A 27,807-nucleotide genomic window follows, 5' to 3' on the forward strand; every position below is an offset into this window, starting at 1 on the left:
TTCAGATGAAAAATTATCCGTTGCTTAATATTTATCGATAGTGGCGATTCGATAACAACAATTTCTACGAGTCTTGTTCATGTCATATTCCGGCCAACTTTTTTAAAAATTCATCAAACCTGCGGATGCAAAAGGAATTTTCTAATTTGAAACTGAATCCATTAAATGTGGATTACTCTTTTTAAAAAATCAACAATATAAAGAGACATTGTTGTCGGTGATTCGAGATAACGTTTGTTCAATTCCGTGAAAAATTTCGAATAAATTTAATAACCATTCGTCCGAATCGAAATCGAAAACCGGAGATGATTATCCGGTATTTTATAATAGTACAGGTGAAAAAGTTTTACAAATTTGGTCATAATTTAGTATTTTTCGACGGTAACTTAACCGACGAACAGTGTCGCTCAACTTCAAGAATTTACTGAACATCCACTTGGGAGCGCCACCGGTTTGTGCGCGTTGGCGGGTAACTGTTGAAAACAAAACACAGAGGGCCGCAAAACTTCTAGTGTCACTTATATTTTGAAGCAGTAGGCAGTCGAAAACTCGAAAAGTTCACTGCAACAATGTAAGTGCAACGAATCGGTTTACAATTTTTGTGTTCATTCTGTCGCGGGAGTGCGCGAGTTCCTAGAGAATTGGATCAGAAACAAGTATACCGAAGATTTATGACGCCGTGGAGTTTGGTGAGCTCATTTTTTAGTAAAACATACGTGATTTTTTCTCAACAACTTTCTTTCATGACTCTCGGTTATTTTAATGCCGGGGAAATTTCGCCGGTATTTCGGTGCGAGAGACGGAGGAATATACAGCAGGGAGAGTGACGGATTAAGATTTATTATAATGAATACAAGTGAATTTGTCGTAATCGTCTATTTATAGGAGTTATAAACTTTTATACAGGAACGACGGGGAACATTGAGCGTGGGTGTTCGTGATAAGGGGCACTTGAAAATACTTTATAACATGACTACGATTATCGCAGATTGCGATCACGCGCGGTGTACTATAAGTATACGTATGTAAATGCTTTGTGGTCGAGTATTTTGCATAGCTAAAACCGGAAAATATTCGTTGAAACAAAAAATGATCCCACACTTTCCTGCGTGACGTCATTTCAGTTTAAGGTTATTTCAAGAGTTTATACTGTTTTAGCCAAAACACTACCTGAACAATGCTGTTACTTGGGGATTCATTCAAGAAAATCAGTTTTCTGAAATTTTGTTTCTAATTTTCTATTGAATAATAATAATAATGCATCACGAGCTTTATTGTGGTCGCGTATAAAGAATCTTTGGTCGCATCAGTTATTCGAATGTTTGACACATAAGTTTTTAGGTTAGATTTTCGAAAAATAATTTTCATCCAATATAAAAGTGACTAAAGTGTGACGTGAGGGATGGTCCGTGGAATAAGAATGAAAAAAAGGTTGGAACGAAATGGTGAGTTATTCGAAAAATTTCTCGCCAGATGCAAGAAGATGCGTAACGAATTTAATCCGAGAGACAATCGTTGCGTGCCATTTGTTTTTTTTTTTCACATTTATTTTTTCATTGGCGAACGCGTGCCAGGTGTCGAATCGCGTGACTCGCTTCGCAGGGTGTCGAAAAGAGAGTTCTCGAGTCAGCGTAGAGAGGTCTCGAGTCTCAAGTGTGATGGCAGGTGCGAGACGATCGATTCTGCAGCGTTTTAAAGTCCCCCATTATTATTATTACATATTGCAACGAGTGAAGAACCTTCGCTTAGCTTTCTTACGTTCCGTTGGTAAAAAATAGCATTCACATTTCGTTTTTTTGTGCTGCATGTTCTTTTACGTTTTTCGATTAGTGCTGCAGGTACTTTCGGAATAGTGGCGCTGCAGTAGCCGCGCACGATTACTTTGCTTTCACGAACTTCCGGTCATTGTTGTCTCGTCCAGCATTCATGAGGCAGCATTTTTTTCTTCCGTGCATCGTAAAATCGCCATTCTTCGGGTTTAACCTATTTTGAGTGGTCAAGTACGTGCATTTTTCGATACTTTGGCTTTGAGTTCAATTCATTTTCATACTTTGGACGAAATAAACATCCCGACGAAACCATCCAACGGTCGAGTCGACCTTTTTTTTATTTAATCAATTCGAGAGAACTTGCGTTTCTTAGTGTATTCATTTTAATAAAAAATCACTCGTATGTTGGGCTTCTTTCGTGGAAGATCAACTTTCATGGAAGCCAAATGTCCGAAGTACAATCTCCTCCGGGGTATCTAGAAATCGTAAAAATTTATGGTCTTTGAGGTTAGTCGTTTTTTAGATCGTTTGTCAAAATTGTCGCGAGAGAATTTTGGAAACCGTTTTTTTCTAAAATCCCTTGACATCGCCGTGATCGATTCAGACGTCGATTTGTTCCGATAAGTTCTCGAGAACCCAATGAGAAAAAAAAGATTCGAAAAAGTTTCACACTGCAAAAATGCAAGCTTAATTCCTTACCTCATTTCGTGAGCTAGTAAAATATCGTTTTTGTCAGCACCGAAATCGACGAGGAAGTTCTCGTCGAGTTTCATGCCGCCATTTTCGACGTCAACGTCCAATTTCACTATCGTCGAGCCGTGCCTGTTTCGTAAACATTTCGATTATCGTCAATTGAGATCGAAATGTGCGGATTCGTTCGATTGAAAGTTCGACACGCGCCAGCGAAAAATGAAGATTTCGTGTTAAAAGACGACTACAAATTTCTCGTCAATTTGACGTTGAATTTTGATTCGATTCCACAAAGAAAACTTAATTTTACGATGAACTAAAATTACCTGAACGTGTTCGTCTCTAATTTGACATAAAATTTAAACAATGAGTGAACAAAAAGTGCATAAACTTACTCGACATGTTGAGGATAAAATTGTTTATCCCACGGTTTGAAAATGGAAGTTGAGACGTAGAGCCTCCGGCCATCGAGACTCAATTGCAGCATTTGCGGTGAACCGTACAGTCTGCGACCCTTAATGAAAATCGGGTCAGGCTGGCTGCTCATTTCCTCGTCATCGACGACGCGCACGTTCGAGTCTGAGAGTAGGGAACCGCCGAGAAATACTTGACCGACCAATTTCGGTTTCCGACGATCCGTAACGTCGTACTGTCTGACGTCGCCGTGCAAAAAGTTCGAAAAGTAGAGGTACTTGTCGTCGAGACTGAGCAGAATGTCAGTGATCATTCCTGTGTGCAAATACGTCAAAAAATCGACATTGAAAAACCTTCGAAAGTGGACAATTATCTAGTGAAATTTGAAAACTTCAATATTTCGAATAGTGAATTTAAAAAATATTCGATCGACTGGAAATACGCGTGAGAAGAAAGCATTGAAACTTTTCACAAAAAAGGAACAAAATCGTGGCGACGAATGTGTTTCCACGAGCAGAGCATCGACGGAGGAAAAAGTGTGAGTGGGTCGAAGGGAAAAAGATTAACGAAGGTGCCTCGTACCCGACATTTGCGGAGCCATCCATCCTTCGACTTTCTTAACGGGCACGTCGATAACCTTCTCGGTTTCCCAAGCGCCATTTTCGTTCTTGAAGAATCGATGAACATTGGCAGGCACGGCGCACCCGACGTAGCCCTCGGCGGCCGTCGGTTCGTGCAGAAATCGTATCTCCAGCGGAGCGATCCCCTCGTCACCGAGATTTATCGTTTGAACGAGTTTCTTATCGTTCCACGAGTAAAAGTTCAAACTTCGACCGTAGATAGCTGACGCGCGGGTACGTAATTCGCGATTAAAAATTGGAAAAAACAATTCGTCGATTCGTAACTGCGAGAACCAACTCGATAATTCAACTTCATTTCGGCGGAGAAAATTAAATTGCGAAATATTATTGTAAAAACCAAAGGAGCGTCGACTTTTTCAACTGACCAGGATCCTCGCTGTGTCCGGGGGCGTAGCCACCTTTGAAAACTCGAGGCACGCCCCACTCCGTGGAAACGAGAGCATCCTGGTGTGGCTGATACCAAAAATCGTATCCGAATTGAGCTTTTTTTTCGCCCTCCGTCCAAGTGCCCTTGACTCGGAGCGTTTCGCTGTCGACACACAGGAAATCGCCCAAACCGTCACCGTTCGGTTTGCCCATCGTCGATATCATGATTTCGCCGGTCGGGGCGCAGTGGGAAGTGTGAGGCGTCGATAAGCCGACTTTGTGCATTTCCTCGGGCTCTAAAACCTGGGAGACATCGATGTTTAAGATAAATCATTGAACATTTCATTCCCCGATGATGAATTTCGCATCGGACGCGAAAATAAAACGAGCAAGTCGAACGAGCCTAAAAAAGTGAAGAGAAGACCGAAAATACGAAAACTTGCTCTCTCATCACCTTTTTTATCACTGGATTTGTCTCGTCGCTCGTATCAACGAAATAAACTCTGTCCGACATCAAAGACGGGAGTACCAAAGTGTCGCGATTGCGAGGCTTGTCGTGGCAGCTCGAACAGACGTTCCATCCCGAGTGATGGAGCTCGTCGCCGACGTGAAGCATTCGTAGCTTGTGCACGATCTGTCGAGTCAAATATCAACGAATAAGCAGCGAGGAGGAAGCGTAAACAGAGCACTCGAACTTCCATATTTTTTTCTCCGCCCAAAATAAACTTTCTGAGGATTCCAAAGTCGGAGTTTCTCGGTATAAACAAAAGAATAAAAACGTTGCGGATTACCTGACAGTAAGTTGGGCTGGAGGCGTCGACATCGACGGTCGCGAGAACGTCCGGCTTATTCGGGTCGGTGTGCGGACAAACGACGTACAATATTTTTTCTCGCGGTCCTTCGAGCATCGCCGAAAGTGGGCTTCTGTAGCCGGGACCACTCTTGCAAGCTTTCAAAAAAGGTTTTCAAATGAGAAATCGTCTTACCAGTTTATACAAATGTAGAAAAAAACGTGACATTTACGAATTACAAGAATTTTCAATTACCTGGCATTATCGCGATCTCGAAATTATCAGCGCGAATACGAGATTTTAATACCGCCTTAGCGATGATACTGCGCAATCCTCACTCGGATTACGCCTCCACGGTAGTTCGGACAGAACTAAGTGCTTCGGTCTCGCTCTATGCTTGTTTATTTGTACACAACGATGACTCGCTGCATTGGCACAATCTCGTCCTCCCTTCTTTCCTATCTTTTCCCCCTCCTCGTTTTCAATTCTCGTTGAACAGTCGTGCGGCGTTTTATAAATAAAAAGCGACGCTTTCGACTTTCACGATAAGTGACGTTATCTCTCCTGGAGCGCGTTGAAAAATATGGCACCGCAGTTGCAGTTGGAAAACATGGATACAAAAATATTTTTTCACTTTTTTCGTTTACAAATTCTAATCGAATCGAAGGATTTTTATTTCCTCTGCTCAGAGTGCTGCTTTACCACCACTTTTTTCCGAATTATTCAAAGGACTTTAAGGACGTAATGACAAACTTTCTCGCCCGATTTCGCAAAAGTTACATTCTTCGAGCTTCCAATTATCGCATTTATGTCATCGCGACGTTCCAATGATGCTTACGCTCTCACGGAGACTACGATGTTCCGCAATGTTTTTTTATTTCCGACTTATCCGAAAGCGTTTATTATCGCTTTTTCGTCTTGTTTATTCGCGCACGAGTCTCTCCGCGCTTTTTCCTCGTTCGGTGCGCGATTCCTCATTCAATTATACTTTGACGTTTGTAGTTGGTGCTGTTTCCTTAATCATTATATTGCACAATGTTTCATTGGCAAGGCTAACGTGTGTCAGGTTTTTATTTTTAATATTCTAGGGGATAGAACTAACTTTGTGATTGTCGAGATTACACACGAACGTTATTGAAGCTTTCTTCGTTCGCGTGTACTTGTTGCGTGGTCCGAGGATTCGTGATATTTGTGATTATCTTAAAACCTTCTAAGGGTACTTCGTACTCGATAATTTCGTTAACAAATATTTCATTAATTGACGTATCCTTTGGATTATAGTTTATAGATGAATGAACAATCTTCGTGTCGTTTTTCATCATTCGTTAACGTTGTGAAAGACGATAATTGATCCATTCAAATTTTCAGTGTTTTTTTTTTTTTTTTTTTTTTTTTCAAATTACATTTAAAAAGTAACGATTCAAGTTGCTTGTCACATCGATTGGCTGACGTTTCGGTAATTTTCGATTTTAAAAATTCTGATTACTCGGTATAAATTGGTAAGAAAGTGTTCGAACTTGAAAATGAATTGACTAGAAAATCACAGAATTCAATGGCTTGATAAGAACGACTGGATTCGTTAGCGAGTCACAAAATACGAAAATGACAGTAATTCGGAATAATTGAAAGTGATTTTGGTCGAGAGCCTGAGAAAAATTTCGATGAATATGAAATTTCAAAAATTCTGTTCTCCCTCGAAACTCTGATTTTGGCATTTGCAATGATTCTTTTTGGGCTTTACTGAACTTTTTCGAATTGTAGACATTTATTGAAGAATTTTTCAATTTTTCTCGCTCATTTACTTGCTCTCGTCGCTACACGATATTTATCACAGTCGATTTTCGTCACGTGTCCTTCCGCCGCTCATTTCCACCAGTTCTCGACGAAGGCTTCGCCAGAATTTCCAATCTTTTGTTCCGGAGACGCGCAGCACAAGCCAGACTCTCACGATGCATCGCTACCAGTCGATGGATTCGCTCTTTCGCCACTCTCGTCTCAGTCATGATGCTCTCCAAACCAGTGTCCAATTTGTCGAGCCCGTGACTGACGTTGCCAATTATTTCTAACAACAGAGCGTTCCTTTTGGTCTCGAGACTCAGTTTGTTACCGTTTAACACCGCGAGAAAAACTACGCCCAAAATAACACTGACGCCTATAAAAATCTTGTAAAATATCGACATTCTTGATCGATCTTCAAAAATCAATGAGCTTTGACGTTAAGATTAAAAAATTTGAGTTTTACTTTTTTTTCTTTTAGAAATTTTCGCTCACGCACATTTTCTCAGTCTGTCATGTCGAAGAGGTTGATTTTTTGCTGGGGGAATGTTTCACTCTTTCAGACAGAACGCATTAAGATTTTCGTACAAATTTTTTGTCTATTTAATTTTTCCATTTCTCACCGTCGAAGGGGTCGGCTTTGGCATTCTCCTCCTCACCGGCACGTAATTGAAAGTTCTTTTGGCTCTTTTGAACTGAAAAGTTGTGACGAAGTATCGACGATTTTAAACGAGCGTTTGGTGTCTATTATTTTATCGAAAAAACGATTTCATTGCGTTCGGAGGGCAAACTTTTGTCGGGTCGTTAATTTTCGATGCAAGAGATTGGGGAGAGAAAAAATTGGCACGATATTTAATTCACTGGTGAGACTGCGAGATATCAGCTGGAGCGTGAGTGAAACTGGCAAAAGCCTATTTTTAAGTTTCGACGAGTGGGAAAAGAGCGGACACTCGGCTCGTGGCTCCTGCATTTTTGTGGGATTTTTTGGTAAACGATTGTGGAGTCCCGACGATATTCGAGGAATTTACGAACGAAATTTCGGACGTTGGCTCTCGAGGATCCGGGAATTCCAAGCGCCAAAGATTGTTTCGAACTTTTCGCACTTCACAACATTCGCACTTTCGATTATTATTTTTCAGTGGAGAAACTGTCCATTCGATGAGAATCTTCGTCATCGCTTAACCGGACGATTCCACATTGATCGCCCGTTCGATACTTTGCTTCGATAAAATCTTGGGAAATTCGTTCATCGCCTCGGCTCTAACATGTTCGAACGGAGCCTTCGAACGTTTTGTTTTTCGTGCCTCTTCAACAGGGTGACTAGGAAAAATTCGTTCAGGCATGTGGACTTGTTGATTGCGAGTTCCCTTGGTCAAGTTTCCTCCCTCTTGTTCGCTCTCTCGTTTTCTATCGCGGTACACAAACCTCCCACGTGTGTAGGCGCGGTCATGACGTCTCCGAACTCCACCGAACCACCCCGAATAACGGAGAGATATAAACACAGCCCGGGCTCAACGAATCAATAAAACGAAGGAACGCGAACTGGATTCGACTCCTCGCGACTGTTCCTGCTCGCCCTCGCCCGATCCTTCTCGCTGGAGCTGAATACTCCCTGAAATTGGGACCCTCCACTGGGTTCGAAGCGGGAAAAATTTGCCACGGAACGTTTTCAGTCTCGAATTTTATTCGATCAGAATTTTGATGCTCGTCAAGATGCCAAAGAATCGAAAAAATCAGTCTTTATTTCGATTGTGATCTTTTTCGAAGATAATAATGACGGAAAATCGAACTTTGTTGGTTTCGATGAACACGTGCCGAGTGTCCTCGCTGCCGTTTTCGTAATTACGTGGGAGTCAAAAAACTGATGACAGCCGCCCCGTGAACAATGGGATTTGCACATGAGTAATCATAAATGAGTAAAACGTCAAATTTTCTGTAAATATATTGGGTAGGAACGGAAAATTGGCGTTGCCGGAGCCCCGGCGACACTGGGATCATAAAAAAGAGACTTTCGTATCCCTCTCGTCCCTCAAACGAAGCTCATCAGGCTACCAAATCTGAATTCTCGTGGCTACAATAATCGTCCATTAAAAAAAGCTTCCTACGACGCGGAGACGATGAGCAAAAATCGAGATTGCTTTATTCGTTCAATCACATGTTGTTCCATCCTTCCAATTAATCTCAAAAAAATCGCTCGGAAAGAATGACGTTAAAGCTCGTGCTACTGAAGAACCGGAAATTCTTTGATTTATTCGAAAATTTGTTCCAATGACAAATCGTCGACTGTAAGGTTCGTTAAATTCTCTGCAGATTCTAAATTGGACTACAAAACAATAAATTTCTTCGATTCCCAGTAAAACGAGCTTCAATTTCCCACGAATTAATGGGCTTTTTCGTATCATTTGAAATATTCGAATACCTTTCTTATTTTTCTTGTTATTTTTTCTCTCCTTTAAAATACTGTTTCGGTTTTTGTCGTCCAGCGACTCGTATAGCTATCTTTATAAAAATACTACCTAATCACAACGATTAAAATTTCGAGCGTACAGAGACAGCGTTGAAATAATAAACGCGATGGTGATAAGAGTGAACGAAATAACGAATGACTCAAAATATAAATGATATAAAAGAAAATATAATCTTATAAAATATAATAGTATAAATAAAAACAATGGAAATAAAAAGAGAGTTTATGAAATGATGTTAATTTAATTGAAAACGAGGTTAGTTTGTGTCTCAGCTGACCGCGGCTGGTAAGAGGCTCGTCGTTACTTCTCGTAGCTCGTGACAGTTTGTGTAACTGAATCGATGGTAAAGCTCGGGGTTGCTTTTCGACAGTGGCTCCAGAGATTCGTTTATTTTCATTGGCAAAAGTTGCTGATGAGTATTCGTTCCTGGAACGAGAAAATAATATTCGGTCAAGCGACGAATCACGAATTTTCGAATAAAAATTACGAAGACTATGAGAGAACGAGCGTTTTACCTGAGCGCGGCTTGAGCAAGTACGACAATTCTTCCTGACTGGAAACTTGTTGAAATTCCTCGCCGCATGCACCCCGCAAAACCGCAACGACTTCGGCACGGGGATTGTAAAAGTAGAGAGCTTGCTTTCGGTTGTTGAACTCGTTTATCAGCGCAGCCATTCCCTGAAAAATATTTCAAGTTTTCTCAGGCTCATGCACATTCTGAATCTCCTTTTTGTCAAATCATCCCCCACAATCTAGTTTTTTAAAGTAACACGAATATTTTCTCAAGCTTTGTAAATTTTGTGCGAGGAATAGCAATTTCTGAATTAACATTAAAACATACGACGCTGAAGTTTCCAACGTTCGAGTTCAACGAAATGAACGAAAAAAAACATTTGTAATTCACCAATTTTTTATTTCACGAGTCGTTGGTGCAGCTTGAAAAACTGCGAATCGCAAATTTGGCAGGGAACAAAATAGGAGAATTACTGGAATTATTGGAGAGTTTTTTTCGATCATTTCGTTGGACTCCAACGTTGGAAACTTCAGCATCATTAAAACATGATCTTCATGAAAATTACTTTCGCCGCCGTGAAATCAGCGCCCAGAACATATCGACAATCAACGACAACCGGCAATTGACTAGAACCCTCTCGAACGCCCGCGTGACCAACGAATTGTTTGATGAAATCGACGGCCGGAAAGTACAGGCTGTTACCGGGAGTGACCAAGAGATAATCCGTCCCGGAATCGGTCTGAAAATAATTCACAAGTTAGCGTCAACGAAGTCACACGAAAGACACGAAGACATTTTTGGAATTCTCTACAAAAATAGAGCTCCGATCGTCATTCACCGGTCAAACCACTCACGATGCATTTTTCGACGTGCATCGACGGCCTCGCCGACGGATACAACAGGAATATCAGATTCACTCCTACTCCAATGAGAATACCGTACTCAACGCCGATAATGAGACACAGGAAAAATGTCGCGAACATCGGGATGAGATCTTTCTTACTCGATTTCCACATCAGTTTTACCACTTCGTACTCGATCATGTATATCACCGCACATATTATAACGGCTGCGAGAGATGCTGGGAATCATAATTTTACAAGGAATTAAAATAATGCTGAAAATCACGTTTCCACGCTGAGTTTGAGAGAGATTTTGTTATAAAATGCAGTGGCGAATGACAGAATATTTGAGAAAGTGGAGAGAATTTTGGCACGGTTGGGAACTTTTGTGAATCTGTGATCGTGTGAGTTTTGATTTTTCGATAATTATTTGAGGAAATTTAATGAAGCTAAAAATTTGAGAACTTTTTGATTTATTGTGAGAAATTTCATGCAGAATTGCGAGCAAAAGAGAATTTTAATTCCGCCGATAAATTTTACTTCATTTTAAGATATTCTTTAATTTTGCAGACCATTAAATGTTATTGCACGAACCGGGGAGACTCTCCGAGCACGAAAAGACGACGAAACGTGGCGAATTTACTGGACGGATCGAGGAAAGAGGCGGAACGAACCTTTGGGAATGAAGTAAAAGTACGGAGTGAGAAGACTCAGAGCCAAAAGTATGAGTGCGCCGGTATAAAGTCCGCCCATGGGGGTCCTGACGCCACTGGCATGATTGACGGCCGAGCGGCTGAAGCTTCCGGTGACGGGCATCGAGTTGGCGCAGGATCCTAGAACGTTGCAGATCCCAAGGCACAAGAGTTCTTGTGTAGCATCGACGCTTTCGCCGTTGGCGAAGGCTTTGGCGATGGCGACGTTGCCCAGGACGCCGATTATCGGAACGAGCAGGATCGCGGGTCCGAGCTCGGAGCACATTTCGACAAAGTTCAACGTCCGATTGTTCATTTGAGTGGAGAATGGGGGCAAACCGAACGTCGGGAGTCCTGATCTCACGGTACCGGTGAGCACGAACGGTGACCCACCAGATTGCTCCATTTTGTAAGCGAGCGTCGAGCAGGCCACGACGATTATGGCGTTACGGGCGGTCGATATCAGCCAGATGAGTTTGCTCACGAGCAGCTGAGATTTCGTCGGCTTCGCCGCCTCGTCGGAGCATAATTTCACGTCTTTCATTCTCTGCGAACAAATTTCACCGTCGTTTCATCGCAAAGTATTCTTTTACAAGATTAATCTTAATTTTACAGCTACAAAACAGAATCTTCCCCATGGAAAAAGTGCAGAAGCCACGAGAATTCGAATTCCGAAGGATCTTTCATTCGAATTGACAGACTCAATAGCAATTGGTACAAAATCCTCACAGTTGGCCTCGTCGGAAGGAGAGTTGCTCAACAGAGATCAGAGCCCGACCTCGAAACAGCGCTTGCCAAGAAAAAAGCATCGATCACTCGTGACCTTTGAACTGGAAAATCTTGGGAGCCTCGAAGAAGGAGAGCAAACGAAAATAAAAAGGGTCTCACCCTGAGCAGCAGAAGGAGGATGATGCACGTCGCGCTCATGCCAGCGTCGCACGGCGACGTGCTGCCAATGTTCTGTACGACTTTGGTAATGGTGTCGACGAAACCGGACGACGATATCTTCAGGCCTAACAGGCCCTTCAATTGAGACGCGACGATTATTACCGAAGTCGCTGATGTGAATCCCACCGTGACCGGTATCGATATAAAATCGATTAGAACGTCTGTGGAGAAAAATACAAAATGAGGAACGAGTCTCCGGGCCGAAGGACGTCGAATCGACACTCGCTGTGCTTCAACTTTTTATAACAACACTCTCTTCGATCGTGATAACAAAAAATTACCGAGATGTAGACAAGCCATTACGAGCTGCAAGCATCCGGATAGAAATGCTAGGAGAATCGCAAAATCGGGACTTCTCCCTTGTACGTACTCATGAGTCATTATAGCCATCAATGCTGTCGGACCTATTGTGATATCCTTGCAGGAACCAAATACCACGTAAACTATCGCCCCCATAAACGCCGAGTACAGACCATACTGCAAGGGAATTCAGGCAGTTTTGTCAATCAAGTTTTTCTACGGAGAACGTGCCAGTGTCGAAACATCCGACATTTATCGATTACAACAATTCTGAAGCTGTTGCCATTTTTTTTAAAACCTTGCAAGCTGTCAACATTTTTTTTAGATACGAGAATGAATTATGGAGAAAAAATATTCAAATATTTTATTCGATCAATTGGACCGAGTGTTTCGAGGAACGTGAAAATGAGTTACGCGAGTGAAAAGTAATTTTAAAAACGATGCGACTGGTTCGAGCCCCCAATTCGACGGAAAATGAGCCCAATTTTCTCACTGACACACATATTCAATTGCAGACCAGGCTCTTGCTTTTGTCTTGGTGGAAATAATGCTAAATGTGCATTTAGTGAATATTTGGAAACGACGAATGTGCATTATTAATCATTTTGAATATTGCACGATACAAAAAAGAATTTAAAAAATGGAAACGCAAAAGTTTGTGGCTCAAGAAGTTGAGTGTTCGATTAAAATCACGTTTTTCCATACGATTTCACACAAATTTTCGAATAACAAGTTTCGAGAATGTTCTCATTTGAGTATTTACCTGGGGCTCGAGGCCTGCCAAAATGGCATAAGCGAGTCCTTGCGGCATGACCGTTAAGCCTACGGTCACACCTGCGATGGCATCACTCACGCATTTCTCCATGTTGTATTGTGGCAGCCATCGCCAAATCGGCAGTCTTTTTTCCAGCAATTTTTTGCATCTGTTGTAGCCCGAGGATCCGAGACGTTTTCGTCGGTTTTTTTCTTTTTCCTCGCTCACCATTTTCGCTAGTATCTGAAGATGAAAATAAAAAGAATTTTTATTTCGTCCGCCGTTCACTCCGCTCGCTATACGACTCGGGATTCTCAATTTAAAATAATCGTTTCGATCGACCGTCGCTAGGTGGCGAGTCGCGGCGGGCGCTCGCGGTAACGCAGCGTTTCGTCGAGTGCTTCTTTAACCGATCTCGGAGCTCGGAACTTTGTATTTTTACAAGCTTCAAAAAGCAGATGTTAAACTCGATAATTTGGAGTGTAAATAAAAATTTCTTCGATATTTTACATATTTTTATTAATCAGTATCGTAATTACTCGTATTCAAATTGAATCTCGTCTCGTCTCTCCCCGATAATGAGTGATTTCGAGCCCACCCTCGATACCGAGCCACTATTTATACCCCCGAAATAATAACAATCATTTGCATGGTTCAATCTACAGAGACAAACTGAAAACAAATGATCTCCGGTCCAATCCTTTATATACCCAATTCCCTACGCTCCACGAGTGTGGTTTCATCGAGAAAAAGTTTCTTCGACCTCCGCAGTGTCTCTTTTTATATTATTATTATCTTCGGTTTCTTTTATCCTTCGATCCTGAAAAACACGTGGTTTTGAGACGTAGGAGTTTAACGTGTGAACGGAAACGTGACGTGTCGCAGGCTCTTGAAAAAAGAAAAAATTATTTCAAGTTGTCACGTCACCTCAAAAAGGAATAATCATGTTTATCGATTTCTGATAATGTTTATTTTCTATGCTACGATTCTCGAAACGGACGACCAAAATCCTCATTCTTCTGCGTGGAACTTTGTCGTATTTCGTGTGCAACTGAAAATTGAAATTTTATAAATGGACAGAAAATTATTTGAGTTATTGCGTAAAATGTAAATTTTCCTGATGCCTCGGTAAGTGCAAGCATGAAACTAAATTATTTGGTCTCGATATCGTGAATTTGGAATTCCCATTGAAAGATTGCCCACTGTTACATAATAGTGCAGTTGGAATTCAAAATAAAAAGAGTGTAGCGCTCTGCCGAGACTACACCGAAGCGTTCACGAACTCTCGACAGCTATTTTCATCATTTTTCTTTCAAGTTACAATTCCATTTAAATTGATATCAAAGTTTATCCTTCTCTGAATTTCTATTTGTCGTATTAAGCATTTTTGTCATAATAATTTCGTTCTTCGTGTCACATTGTCTTCACACTGAACGGTGATTGGAACCTACAATTTTTTATCGCTTATTTTTTTCTTGTCCTTTATCATCGTAAATAGCCTTCGATTGTCTCTAATAAACCGTTGTGCGAATTGCGTAACGAGTAACGAGTGAAATTCACGATTCAAGGCCATGTTTCAATAAACTTGAAAGTATTTAAATACGAATCTCAATGTAATCGACTCTGATTTCGACGGAGCAATGACTTTTTTCCGTTATTCACCCCTTAATATAACGAATAATCGTAATGTTATAAAACGCTCGATAATTACGACGAAGATTTTGCTCTCATCTCGCGGGTTCACTGGTTTGCACAAAAGTAGGCTTGCACGAGCTACTTTCTCCCTTCGCGTATATTATTTATACCTTTCAACGTATTCACCATATAAAACTGGAATTTGAAATGCTGATGACTTATTTTTGAAAAATCTTTCGAGTCTCAATAGTGAGAGCTTTAAAAAAAATTGGTCATTTTTTTTTTTCGAAATTTAAAAGAATCTCGAGCACTCGTTGCATTATTACCTTTTGGGAGGATTGTTTTATCACTAGAAAATATTTTCTTGAATAAAAATTATTATTGCATACGAAAAAAAATGTATTTAGCCCACTGTGGAATACTTGGAAAAGAGAACTTAGTTCAGGAGGTAATTTTTTCAACATTCTTTCGTTGAAACATGAGCTCTTTCTTCGGGTCAAATAACAATATCGATCGTTGGACAATTACTATAATAGGAAATATCATGAATTTCGATCATTCATCGTTTACGATGATAAGTAATGTCGGTTGCTTTTTTTTATTTAATTTTATTTCTTAAAACTTCTTTGAACAGCTGCACTAGTAGTTTTTTTCTCTGTGTGCGAACCAGTCCCTGCATGAAGTCGAGAAAGGGTGGGTAAGAAGTGTAAGAGAAAAAACCAGCTTACTATGGACGGAAGTACCGACTTACTGACGTCACTGCATTTTATTATTATTGTATTTTTATTCAAATTACGAAGAAAAACAACGTAATCACAATATATAAATTCAGCACATACGGAAAGGAAAGAGAATCCTTGAAAGAATAAGGACCGTAATTTGCGACAGCAAAGAAACTGCCGGCTGGTTGGGCCAACCACCGTTGACTGATGTATACGAGAATTTCTCCGGTGCCAGCGATCCCTACTTAGCTTTACATTCCTGCCGTTAGTGTTGGCCGTGGCGCTAGTTTACGGTCACTGAGCTATCCTACCCTTTTTACCCCCACTAATATTCTCGAAGTGTACTTTCGATTAAACGATTAATCGACGGCACCTGTAAAATTGTGTACGTGTATTCCTATATATAAATGGCAATTGTGAGAAATTTCCAAGTTTATCATTCGATTGGATTTTGGGCGAGATTCATCTAGGGACTCTGTTTAAAAGTGCGTGAAAGTTAGTTGAACAACAAACGAAAACATTTATACGTTGTTCATTGAACATGAAATTAATCGTTCTTTTCTCATACTTCAATGCAATTTTTTCATAAGAAAATTTAGGAGAATGACAATTTTTATAGTGATTGAATTAATCGCTCAACCGGCATACAGCGCCAACTTGCTGCGCTTGCGCACAGCTCGACAAAGACCGGTCATCGAGCGCGCTCTTCCTAGGCGCGATAAGCCAAACAAATCACAAAATTCCTTCGCGGTATCGGGTTGAAACAAAGAGAGAAAAAAAACAACGATACGCAGTGTGGCTGGCGCATTAGCCGGTCGTTCGTTGTTTTACTACGTGCCGTGGTACGTATCATCTTAACAATTATTTAACAAAGTTGTCGTGTATAGTTCGAGGCGGATAAGGATCCCGAATCAACAAAAACATTGCACGTTCTTTCCTCACCTCGAAATTTATTATTAACTTCAGAGCATGTCCAAATTACGCGATGTCAAAAAGAAAAGAAAAAGAAAATTGGAAAAATTACAATTGCCTGATAACCCTCGAGTTAATCAAGATGATGTACGTTATTTTGTCCTGATCGCATGCTTGTTAAATACTATTAAAACATGCGTGTCTTTATTTTACGCGATTGCGTCGTGTGCGATGACCTTCAGCGGCGTTTTTCGATTCAACCGATTTTTTTTATTCGTTCCGCCTCGTCCAGAAAACCAAAAGATGGTTTCGAACGAACGAAATTCCGCGTGCAACAACGAAGTCGTCGGGGCAGAGAACTTGATTACCAAATTTCATAGTATGAATTGGCTCAAGAGTCCGGCCATTCCGTATGTTCGGCTTATCATGTTTTTTTCTTATCACTCACAAACTAATCTGTTCAGTTAGCAATATTCTGTTATCATTTTGACAGCTCATTTTGCCCAGAGGCGTAATAGTACCATTCTGAAACTGAAATTCTTCGTTTCCCACAGGCATCGCATAATCTCTCACGAAGAAATGGCTAATGGTAGAAAAGGAAAAGCACGTGGAAGGAATCGGACAGCTCAACAGAATAGATCACTCTCGGATAATGATCCGGGATCATCCAATACCGTCTGGAACGGTAACAAAAAACTTGGAGAAAGCTTGTTTCGCAAAGCGAATGCTGCTACTACGACTGAGGCTGAATCTGATGAAGATATGAAGAAGGCTATGGAAGAAAGCAGGAAGTTATATGAGGAAAATAATCGGAAGATTGCAAATCTTACTATTGCGGACGATGACGATATCGACAGAAAGTCGGATGACGATGGGTTTTGGTAAGAAATTGGAATCATTTAGAATTTTGACATTTTATACGCTGTGTTTTACATTAATTTTTCAAGTTATTAATCACTTGATTTTTGCAATTGTACAATTTTTTAAACACTCATTTTAACACAATATGGTGAGTTTCGATACTCGCTATCTATATATCTGGGTATTTGTTTTTCTTTGTAATTCTCATAATAAATAAAGAAACAAATATAAATTTGAAATCTGTAGTTTTTTTTGTTATTTTGCAATTACCTCAAATTGTTATTTTTACTTTTGCAACGCGTTCGTTTTTCACTAACTTGTCATATTTACAAATCTGGGCATTCGAATTGTTCACAATTCATTATTTTATGATTTGTGACATTTCAAATTTTAACAAATTCACAATCTTCAGATTTCCTTGTACCTATTTTTTTTACGTATATGTCAAATTTGCGAAGCCCAATTTTCGAAACGCTATTGTCCAACAACTAATTTGTTTTTCTTTATTCAGGACCAAGAAGCAAAGTAATTTGCCAGATCCAGAACCAGAAGAATCTGCAAAACCATCCGATACGAACAATAACGCATCCGCGAAAACCGTGATTGAAATACACAACCCTCCTCCGGGACGATCGATTACTGCGAGAAAATCTAGCTTCGTTGGAGGGAGCGTCAAAAAAATCGAGGAGGCGACCTGCAGCAGGAATGGAATAGAGTCCAGGGGACGCGGAAGAGCGAATACGAGCAGTTCCGAGACAGCGAGAGGAGGGATCCAGAAATTTGCGACAATCGGTCGAGGTTCGCAAATCAGCGAACCACATTCGAGTATGAATCAGCAAAAAGAAAGATTTCAGAGTACCCTGAACTCCACCAATTCGGAAGAACCAGAAAATTGCAATTCTCATCGTAATGAATTCAGGCCGCAAAATAATCACGCAACAAACAGGTACAGTCAACCCAAGGAATATCCGTACAATCCGAGACGAGAAAATAATACGAGATATCGTTACGTCAAAGGACAGTCGCGAGTTGAGCGAGAAAGTGAGGAAAATCTGTCCAAAAACGACAATGAGATCGAAGCTATCCCAGAGAAATTTTCGTCATCCCACGAACGTTTGGAATCCCGGAAATCCAATCACGATGTTTCAGATAAAAATTTGCACAGAGAAGAACAACCTCCACAATTGAGAATTTTACAAAAGAGTGAAAACTCCGAAGCCTGTGAAAACGCTCTCAAACAATCGGAGAAACTTCGTTTGCAAGGATTCAGATCGAGATTGAACGGACCACGTCCCGACGACGAAGACATTCCATCAACGTCAAAACCAGAAGTTACCATTGCGACCAGTGTCGTTGACAATCTTGCAGAAAAATCGGCACCTCCTAAAAGTTTCACGCCAATGCACAATCCTCCTCCGGGATTCGTTGAAAATCAACCTTATTACCATCAGAACGAACCTCCCAGTAGCTATATAGCTGCCCGCCAAAGCTCGCAACCGTTGTATGATAACTTGGCTCATTACGATCCTTTGCTTTATCGACTTCTTCTGCAAAAACAGAGAGAAGATTATCTTTCGTCTCCGCAACGCCAAGTTTTCGAGAGTTACAAGAATTATCAGCCGGAGGAAGCACAAGAAGCAGCGGTACAAACTCCAATACCGGAAGAGCCCAGTTTCGTTTATACATTCCCCGCGCCATCGGATTATGTGATATTACACTCGCCTCATGATCCAGAAAATCCACTTTTCGTGCACCGGAGTCAACTAGGATTGATCAATCAGTTACCGGGAGAAGGTTACTATTGCCCTGAACGTGCTATGATCGCCGAAAATTCTTCGCCGAGCAACATTGTTTTTGTCGATAGCAGGCCAAACATTCAAATGGCAAACGAATCAGCAACGCTACGCGGTACCGCACCATCTCATCGTACTCGAATTCCGATTTTACAGACTCAGAACCTAAGTTTTCAGGCAGCACAGTTCCAAGAGCCATCATATGACGTGCCTCGTGACGGTCTCATCCCATCGCAGTGCAGACTTTTATCGAACCACGTGCGAGGACCTCCGGGATATCCGGCGACCCGCCCTGCTGTGCCGGCTAACATGATCCCACGAATCGTAACGACGCCTCGTGGTTTGGAACCAGGCCCTCGCCCGAGAACCAATTTTCATGGACAAGTATCACCTCTGATGACCCAATACGACGAAGCTTCGAACTTTGGCAACGAACATTTCGATTATTCACACGGTAGCAATAGAGTTCCGGGACCTTACAGGGCATCTTTCAATCAAGATACTCGTCAGCAGCATCAAACGGGACAACGTTCATATTCAAACGTGGAAGGAAGACGAGAAAAATTTCAGCAACAAACGCGTTAAGAGAACATTTCACTTTTTGAATTTGTCGAAGTTTGCATCCTTGGTAGGGGTCACAAAGTCTTTTTTTTTTCAGTATTTTAATATCGTCGAGAATTTGAGAGTCTCTCGAAATTTAAACAGCTGCAAATAGAACTCGACGATTAAGCAAAAATGATGGTTCGTGCTGCTTTCCAAAGGTGCAAACTTTGTGAACTTTAACTTCGTTCCTTGTGCCAAAGACTGTACAGGATTTCAACCAAATTCATTTTTCTTTTCTTTTCTTTTCGTTTAATTTTTCTCCTCGCCGAAGACGAATTAATGTATACGGCAACGATTTTATACTCCTATATAGAATTCTTAGATCGCTATTTTTCTCATTCCCTTGTTAAGAGAGTTTACGTGCAGTTGCGACATGCAAACGCTTAAACTATTGTGGCTCCAGATACTTTGCATTTAAAGTAATATTCCTTTTTCTCGATGACATTACTATCATTTACCAGTTTATTAATTTTTCTTTATGCTTCATTTGAAATTTACGGAATGTTATGAACCATCAATTTTCCAAAAATTTTTCACACTTGCTTTTTTGTTTCTCATTTTATTTTTTTCTCCTGACACTCGTTTCATTACATTTTCCCAAAGTAGAGAGTCTGAAAAATGACGAAAATTCCACTTTCATTGAATTATTTTTTTCTTTTTCGTTGTTAAAAAAACGATTTGCTTTATATGTTTCGTTAAATGCAATGTGCCTCTTCGTAATAAACAATCGAAATGCGCTCTTCGATGACTATAAAATTAACTGACTCGAAAAGTTAATCAAGTGCCTCAATGAAAGAAAAATTTTGTGATTCTACGCACGATAGTGCCACTTTTCCAAAGCTATCCAAGCAATGATCATATCAGAGCAAAACATGCTTCGAGCTTTTGTGATGGAATTTCCACAAAGTGCGTTCACGATTAAAAGAATAAGTCTACGTACTTTTTCGAGCCCAGACCATAAAATGGTCGCGTGATTTGCTTCAGTATATAAAATATTAATAGTTATGTAAGAGATATAAATATATTTTAACGTGGAGGCATGACGACATTTATCTACGGGAAAATGAATGCTTCTTCGAGTTCGTTGAAAACGGAGCTTTGTGAACGAAAGCTAAGAAAAACGACGTGTATTATTTTCTTTTTTATATAAATAAAACCTCTACCAAATCGAGAGCAGCGTTTGTTGTGGAAAATTTTTATGAGAATGTCAGGAGTTTGGTTTTATGATTGCAGGAAATATTAGAAAAAAATCTTGAATAGTGTAGATGATTTTTCAAAGGCAAAGATTCATCGAATCTGGCAAAACCATGAATATTGTATACAAAGAAAGTGAAACTTCATTAATTTCAGTACAAAATATTATTCATCTTTTTTTCTAACACATGAACAATCTTTTAAATCGTCAAAATAATTGTCTTTTAGGGAAAAATATCACGAGGCATTCTGAATTTATCACTGTTCAGAGATCAGTGCTGGAAATGTTTGGCTGTTTAGTCCTGTCGATATTCCTCGAATCGATGCCTTCCGTTACTGCATTGAGCTTGGGAGTCGTTCCAATTTGTCTCAGTATTGTCAATAATTCCAAATCCGAGTGTGCTGTCAATATCGGATCTTTCACGAGCTTTTGCAAGTTCTGTGAGAGTTGATTGGTCGGATTGAAAAGAATGAGATAGCCATTTTCCTTGGTCAAATCGTCGATAACTTCGCTGAGACCCTGTGAAAAAAAGCTCAAATTGAAAACCGTTGACTGGAAATATTTTTTGCGTCCAAAAAGCAAAACTTGGTTTTCTCACTTGCAATGCTGTAAAGTCAATCTTATCAATGTGTTTACAGTCCAACACTATTTTTGGTGGATCGACTAAGTTTTTTAGATTGTTTCGAGGCTTGTCGAACAAGCTTTTCGTCACTCGGGTTTTAAGGTAACTCACTGCCGGAAATTGCAGACCACCACTTGGTCTGACCAAAACGTAACATGCTGCAGCTGTCTGAAAAGGGTGGTTGAACGACAAAAAGTTACAAAGAATGTCAATAATCCAGAAAACTGCTTAATTCTTCATTTCTTTTTACAGGAGGATGTCAAAGCAACGATTTCTCACGTATCGGTCTTCGATATGGATTTTTGGTCGGGCACTGAAATACGCCAGAATTCCAATGTCCACGGCCACTCCGATGAGAATACCCAACTCGACAGAAGCGAAAAGGCAGGCGAGGAAAGTCACCAGAGCAGGTAGAAGATCTCGTTCTATCCGTTAAACAAAATCGACAGAAAAAAAGTCATCGATTGTTGTTAATTGTCGGAAGTTCCTGAGCCTTGATTTTATTTATTTTGGCAAAAGTGGTGAAATTGACGATAATTTGAAAAATACTCTTTGGATGCTTATTTTGAAAGTTTTTTGTATTTTTTTCAACCTTTTTCTTCGTTTTATACATTTTTTATCGTCTACATTCGTTTTGGTCATACGACATCGTCTTCGCTAAGAAAAAACGAAGAATAATCGATCGTTAATATCACAAACGGGAAACATTTTATGGTGAAGACAAAATTTGGAGAGTTTTTGACTCGTTTTAAGGTTTCAATTCAGCAAAATATTTGAACAATCTGCCTCGTCTCGAGTGCTCACTGCATCGAAACTTTATACTCACTAGAACTTCTCCATAGGGGCTGAAGAATACTGAATTCGACCATAAATACAACAGCGCATATTATAACCGAGCTCAATGTTGCTCGTGGAATGTAATAGAAATAAGGAGTGAGGAAGGTCAGCGCCAACATGACCAGAAGACCTGTAAAGTGCCGCATAAATTAGGACTCTCGAAGACCAATCGTGGGATGGAAATGCTCAGGATTCTGAAAAGACGGCTGAGACCTGTGTAAAGCCCGCCCATAGGCGTTCTGACACCCGATGCATTGCTGACGGCGCTTCTGGAAAAAGATCCTGAAACTGGCATCGAGCGGAAGAACGATCCAACAACGTTGCAGAGACCCAAAGTTAGCATTTCTTGTGTTGCGTCCATGGTCTGTCCACGTGCTTTAAAAAGTGAATGAAAATGAGAAAAGAATTTCGTTGCTTAAATATTTTTTAAAAATGCTGATTCAATGAATGTTTGAAATCAACGCAACTGGAAAATTCGTAGAAAAACTTTTTAAAAATGCCCAAATTTATGTTAGTCTGTAATCTAAATTGTTCCTGTTTAAAAACTTACAGAAAGCTTTGGCAATGGCGACGTTCGCAATGAGGGAAATAATAGGCACAACGATTATTCCACTTCCTATGTGTGAAATCATTTCGGGGAAGCTGACGGTGTCGTTTCCGCGGACGAAGGAGAACGGCGGTGATTCCACACTCGGAAAACCTTTTTCCACGTGTCCGGTGAGTAAAAATGGTGCGCCTTCTGGTTGGCAATGTATTTCGTAGTAATACGATATTCCGGCGCTTATAATGACGACAATTGCGTTTCTGCCGATTCCCAACAGCCAGAATAATTTACTCATCATTCGGCTCGATGTTTTCAAATCTTTGAGACTCTGGGAAAACAACGATGAGAAGAAAACTTTGAAAAATTAAACACCGAATGAGACTCATTTCATTGCAGAATTTAAATTACTCGAAATTGTAGAATGTTTACCTTCAAAATGAGAAGAATTATGATACAGCAGCATGAAAGTATCAAATCCGGCATTCGCGATTCGTTAACGTGCACGTAAAGTTCCTTCCAAATTTCGATAAATCTCTCGGCATTGATTTTAATACCAAGCAATCCTTTTATTTGACTGCAGGCCACGATAATACTGACTGCTGACGTGAAACCAGATACTACGGGCCTCGATATGAATTCCACGAGAAACCCGAGTCTCAGAACTCCCAGTGCTATCGTTACGCACCCCGATAGAAAACACAACAGTGCTGCGTACTCGGGTATTCCTCTGTTACGAATAAATAGTTCGAAACGATAATTGGAATGAATTTCGGTCAGAATCTAAAAATTCTATCAAATATTTGATTGATTGACCATGTTCCGATGGATTTAATGCTGAAACTTCCATTTCCCGAGCGTTCTGAAGGGAGAAAATCTTTTCATTTTTTTCTCACCACTCGCAACATTCTGAGCAATGTGAAAAAAATTGATCGAATCTTAGAGTCACGTGACTTGGAGTATTTAACCAGCAAATCCTTGAGCTGATTATTTCTAAGAGGTCTGTAACAGGGCCATTCACCTTCCATTCATGAGACACAATAACACACTTTCATAGCTCTCATCGTGTCAGGATCCTCAATTTAAGGCGTTGTAAAATAATTCGTCTCGTCAATTGATTCAGAAGATTTTCTTCTCGTCGAGACCGCATGGAACAGTGACGGTCTCTTTGTGTTTTGCTTTGTGTCGATGAGTACTGATTTACCATTAAATAAAATTACTTGATGAAAAAAGTTCGGTTCATAAAACGAGATTATTGAAACGAGACTTGCTCGAAATAAACGAATTTCAATCCCTCGAAATAGATTAGAGCACCCGTTTCATAGTTGACCTATTTTCAGGAGCATATTTTTCGAAATTCACCATTTTTTCGTCGACTTTTCTTATTAATAAAAAAGACACAAAATTTTGCTACGAAGATTTTTGTGATTGGTTGTATCTTACCTGGTATACGTATAAGTAAGTAGCGATATAACGGCAGTTGGTCCTATGTTGACCTCCCGGCATGTTCCGAATAATATGTAGACTAGACTTCCTGCGAAAGAACTGTAGAGACCGTATTGAGCGCTCAGGCCAGCCAAACTTGCATAAGCGATAGCCTGTCAGGAATTATAATTATAATAATCTTACGAATGATTTTTTCGATTAGAAAATGCGGATTAATTTATAGAATGGGAATAAGAATTCATATTTCACAATGTTCATTTTCATTTCACGTAATCGCGGTTGAGTTCCCATAAGAATTGTCGAGATTTATCATATTTTGGGGAATCTTTACGAGGTCGAAAACGAATATTTACAGTGAAAATTTTCTATTTTACAATTTTCCTGTTCGTTACGAAGAGTCATTGAAAGTTCGCCGAATGCCCTTTTTCGTACGCAATTTCTGCTGCAAAATTCACATGATACGAGTCCTGCACGTTCAATTTAAAAAAATCCTGTTTTTGGAAAGTTCAAAAAACTGTGATAAAATACTATTTCTTTACTGTTTAGATCTGAGGATGATCGAAGAATCCTAAAAACGTGATCAACACTCCGCAAGAGGATTTTTGGACTTGGGTCTTCAGTTTTTAATTTTAATCACCGAAAGCATTCCGAAAAATATACTTTTGTGAGCAGTGCGTTGTGTTCGTAGTCAATTCTCCGAACAGGCAAAAAGCTCAGATCTCCAAAACGATGTTGACAAGGAATAGAACCACTTTTCCGAATTCCCTTATCGAAGGTATCCTTCGAGTGGAAAATTTACCTGTGGAATTAATGTGAGGCCAACCGTTAAACCAGCAATGAGATCACCGAGTGCGTCAGCTCCACTGTAAGACGGTAGCCATCTCGTTATTGGTATTCGTCTTCTGAGGAGCCTCTTGCAATTTATTCTCGTCATATTTGTCCTCCGAATGGATCGATTTGATTATCGATATTCTGAAAAAATTGGATTCGAGGTAATTTCTTCCAAACAGATACACACATGAGGGTAGTGTCGTTTTATTTTTGTTTTACACTGATTAATATTGATTCATCTGATAATATTGATAGTACTGATCGATATGATGTATCGATTGATATTGACGAGCTCGATCGAATTGCTCTCAGGTCAACTGATTTCGGAGCCATTCCTCAAAATATGAATTTCTTTCGCTCGCACCCCGAGTGTCGTTTTCAATGAAAATACTCCAAAATCAAATTCCATCGTCACGTGGTTGTTGAAGTCTTTCATTTTTTTTCCTAGTTTCAACTCACGTACGGTTTTGTCTTTAGAATTCAACGAATCAGGATTCAGTGAAACTATTTTCGTTTTCAGGAAACTCAAGGAAAATAAAAAAAAATTGAAATAAATTTGAGTTTTAATTGTCTTAATTACCTTCCTGCTTTAAAAAGTAAAAAAAATTCATTGTTTTTGGGAATGAATTTATAAAAACTCGAAAAAATTGCGAAATTCTATATTTTTAGCGAGTTTGAAAAAAAACGCTACTAAAGAAGAAGAATATCACTTCAACGTTGTTTAAATATGAAATTTCACAATTTTTTCGGGTTTTCAAGGTTCATATGGAAGGAAAATATATGACAATGGAAAAAAAATTGGAATTTTTGTTGCAAACAATAATTACGATCTCTACATTGTACGCAGCTAAAAAACTTCGACAATCAGACTTGGCGTAAAAACCATTTACAATGTATTTCTCACACTAAAAAAACTATTTTCGTACTTTTAAAATATTCTTTAAACTATAACGAAAAGTTCGCTATGGTGAGTTATTTTCGTCAAAAAGAAAAAAATTTCCAAAAACCATGGATTTTTTGACTTTCTAAAGCAGGATTCCCACTTGAAAAAATGCTATTTTTAGCTGTAAACATACACTTTTTCCATATAAAAATGCAGTCGAAGTTTTATGCCAAAATTAATTGAATTGGAAAATCTCTTGAGTTTAGTGGGACGTGAGGTTTTCAGATTCGATTGTTTTAATTTCCCTTGAAATCGATATGCATATTAAAAATTCCATGAATGATGAATGCCTGTGCAATTAGTTTCCTTCCACGATCGGGTCGTACACTTGTCAAGATTCGATGCAATTGATTGCTGCTTAATGACACGGCACGTGTTCTTACATCGTATCGATATTTCTCGCCTGGTCGTTGAGCCAAAACGGGTTTTTTTAAACTTCATAGTTGACCTTGCAGTAGACGTGAAACGGACTAGTCCTTTGGCGAATTAATTAACACAAATCAATGTCGAGATCGTGTAATCGATCATTCCGCGCCTAAATTGACCGTCTCGACAGTCACTCCTGTTCTGGCATTGAACTTCCGGAAGTTGACCACTCCAATTTATTATTCAATTCACTGCTTTATTAAGCTCGATCAACCAGGATGATTTTTTCGGAATTTTCTTCGTTTTTTTCTCAAATTCAATCATAAAAATGAATTCCTCACTTTCAACGAATCGTTTTCTCTTTGAATTTTGAGGATTTTGACAAATTTATCGAATCGATAAAATTCTTACCCAAAATTAAAAGGCGCTCGTTCGGTTCATCGTTATCCAGATACTTTGGCACATTTTTCCACTCCCGGATTCTACGTACGATCGGAAGCGGTCAATTTTTTTTTATTGTCTGTCACTGGAGAACGAATCGCAACGTAATAAAAGTCCGTTTCGTGCGAGATTTGAATAATCGTTGACGATAGTCGCAGAAAACGCTTCGATGATTGGATTCTTGGAATCTGATATAAAAAAAAAAAAAACGAGATGAAAACTTTCGGTAACGATAGAAGCCGCGAAATTCGAATCGAGAGCCTCGCAAATCGAATTTTAAAGAGAAATCAGCTGTTGCCAAGAACCTCAAGAATCTGTAGCTACTGTCGCGTCACACATTATGTCAGACTCAAATCTGCGTTCTGTGATTTGTCTTTCGAACGTGAGCGAACTTCCTTCACGCTACTAGTACCGACTAAACGAGGCTCGAGACAACGAGACTGCGACGATATGATGGCTCCTCGTAACGTGGTGGGGCACCGCGTGATTACAAATTTTTTTCCGTTTAAACTGTTCAACAAAAATGAATCAATAACAACGTTCTCAGGGGAATAAAATAAAATCACGTTCTTCGAGTCGTTTGAGTTTGTTGTAATTTCATTATTTACATCGAAGGCGGATCGGCATTCGACGAGTTGCATTTGTTTGATTTTTCTCAAGTTGTCGAAAAATTGGCGGTTTTTCGCTTATCGAAGCGAAACAAAAATTTCGGGACAAAGATTGTTTTGTTTTTTTTTCAAGTTCAAATTTTACAAATGAGCTCAATAGATTCGATCATTTTTTTACATTTGTTCAAATGCGTGTGTTTGATCTTTTTTTTTTATGTTTCAGGTCGTGATTTCGCAACCGATCGATCGCACTGTCATTTCGAAATTCTCTTCACGGAATCATGATCATTTGTTTGAAGAATTTTCATTGTTTTCGGTGGAGGCGAAGTAAGAGAAAAAACAACATTCGTGACGCAAGGAAATACGCGACTTTTTTACGTAACGCAATTTCGATCGCGTCGGAGGATTTTTATGTGCAAAAGCGCAACTATGTTTGAGCTCGAAGACAAAGAATGTTGGATCGGTCAACAGCGGAAGAAAAATGAT

The 27,807-nt window shown here is 39.8% G+C and overlaps 4 protein-coding genes across 9 annotated transcripts; 1 reads left to right on the forward strand and 3 right to left on the reverse strand.

The window, feature by feature from the left end:
* The first annotated feature begins 554 nt into the window (after nt 1–554).
* On the forward strand, nt 555–20,662 carry LOC122413743 (uncharacterized). Of its 4 annotated transcripts, XM_043424305.1 has the most exons (4): nt 15,855–16,164; nt 16,477–16,644; nt 16,789–17,115; nt 17,607–20,662. In XM_043424305.1, exons 2-4 carry the CDS (start codon nt 16,538–16,540, stop codon nt 19,471–19,473), a joined length of 2,301 nt encoding a protein of 766 aa, XP_043280240.1. In that variant the 5' UTR covers nt 15,855–16,164; nt 16,477–16,537; the 3' UTR covers nt 19,474–20,662. The 4 variants fall into 4 exon arrangements, with proteins under 4 accessions (XP_043280242.1, XP_043280240.1, XP_043280241.1 ...); XM_043424307.1 differs by lacking the exons at nt 15,855–16,164; nt 16,477–16,644 and adding an exon at nt 555–689; XM_043424306.1 differs by lacking the exon at nt 16,477–16,644 and having other exon boundaries at nt 15,862–16,164.
* Nucleotides 862–7,901, reverse strand: LOC122413747 (methanethiol oxidase). The gene is made up of 8 exons (XM_043424314.1): nt 4,927–7,901; nt 4,672–4,829; nt 4,335–4,514; nt 3,880–4,183; nt 3,456–3,716; nt 2,855–3,188; nt 2,469–2,591; nt 862–2,245 (listed from the first exon to the last, which is right to left on the reverse strand). The coding sequence occupies exons 1-8, from the start codon at nt 4,931–4,933 to the stop codon at nt 2,203–2,205; spliced, it is 1,410 nt and encodes a 469-aa protein (XP_043280249.1). The 5' UTR covers nt 4,934–7,901; the 3' UTR covers nt 862–2,202.
* LOC122413745 (sodium-independent sulfate anion transporter) lies at nt 8,561–15,530 on the reverse strand. Of its 2 annotated transcripts, none has more exons than XM_043424310.1 (9): nt 15,329–15,530; nt 12,975–13,208; nt 12,193–12,388; nt 11,852–12,072; nt 10,946–11,510; nt 10,284–10,510; nt 9,995–10,168; nt 9,431–9,593; nt 8,561–9,341 (listed from the first exon to the last, which is right to left on the reverse strand). In XM_043424310.1, exons 2-9 carry the CDS (start codon nt 13,194–13,196, stop codon nt 9,184–9,186), a joined length of 1,926 nt encoding a protein of 641 aa, XP_043280245.1. In that variant the 5' UTR covers nt 13,197–13,208; nt 15,329–15,530; the 3' UTR covers nt 8,561–9,183. The 2 variants fall into 2 exon arrangements, with proteins under 2 accessions (XP_043280245.1, XP_043280246.1); XM_043424311.1 differs by having other exon boundaries at nt 15,440–15,504.
* Nucleotides 20,663–20,831: 169 nt separating the features above from the next.
* LOC122413746 (sodium-independent sulfate anion transporter-like) lies at nt 20,832–27,151 on the reverse strand. Of its 2 annotated transcripts, XM_043424312.1 has the most exons (11): nt 27,019–27,149; nt 26,684–26,901; nt 24,932–25,104; nt 24,130–24,284; nt 23,119–23,416; nt 22,696–23,017; nt 22,359–22,520; nt 22,135–22,275; nt 21,588–21,733; nt 21,285–21,476; nt 20,832–21,205 (listed from the first exon to the last, which is right to left on the reverse strand). In XM_043424312.1, exons 3-11 carry the CDS (start codon nt 25,064–25,066, stop codon nt 20,951–20,953), a joined length of 1,806 nt encoding a protein of 601 aa, XP_043280247.1. In that variant the 5' UTR covers nt 25,067–25,104; nt 26,684–26,901; nt 27,019–27,149; the 3' UTR covers nt 20,832–20,950. The 2 variants fall into 2 exon arrangements, with proteins under 2 accessions (XP_043280247.1, XP_043280248.1); XM_043424313.1 differs by lacking the exon at nt 20,832–21,205 and having other exon boundaries at nt 21,288–21,476; nt 21,559–21,733; nt 27,019–27,151.
* Nucleotides 27,152–27,807: the final 656 nt, after the last annotated feature.

The sequence above is a fragment of the Venturia canescens genome, chromosome 7 (genome assembly GCF_019457755.1).
Source record: "Venturia canescens isolate UGA chromosome 7, ASM1945775v1, whole genome shotgun sequence".
Classification (NCBI taxonomy): Eukaryota; Metazoa; Arthropoda; class Insecta; order Hymenoptera; family Ichneumonidae; genus Venturia; species Venturia canescens.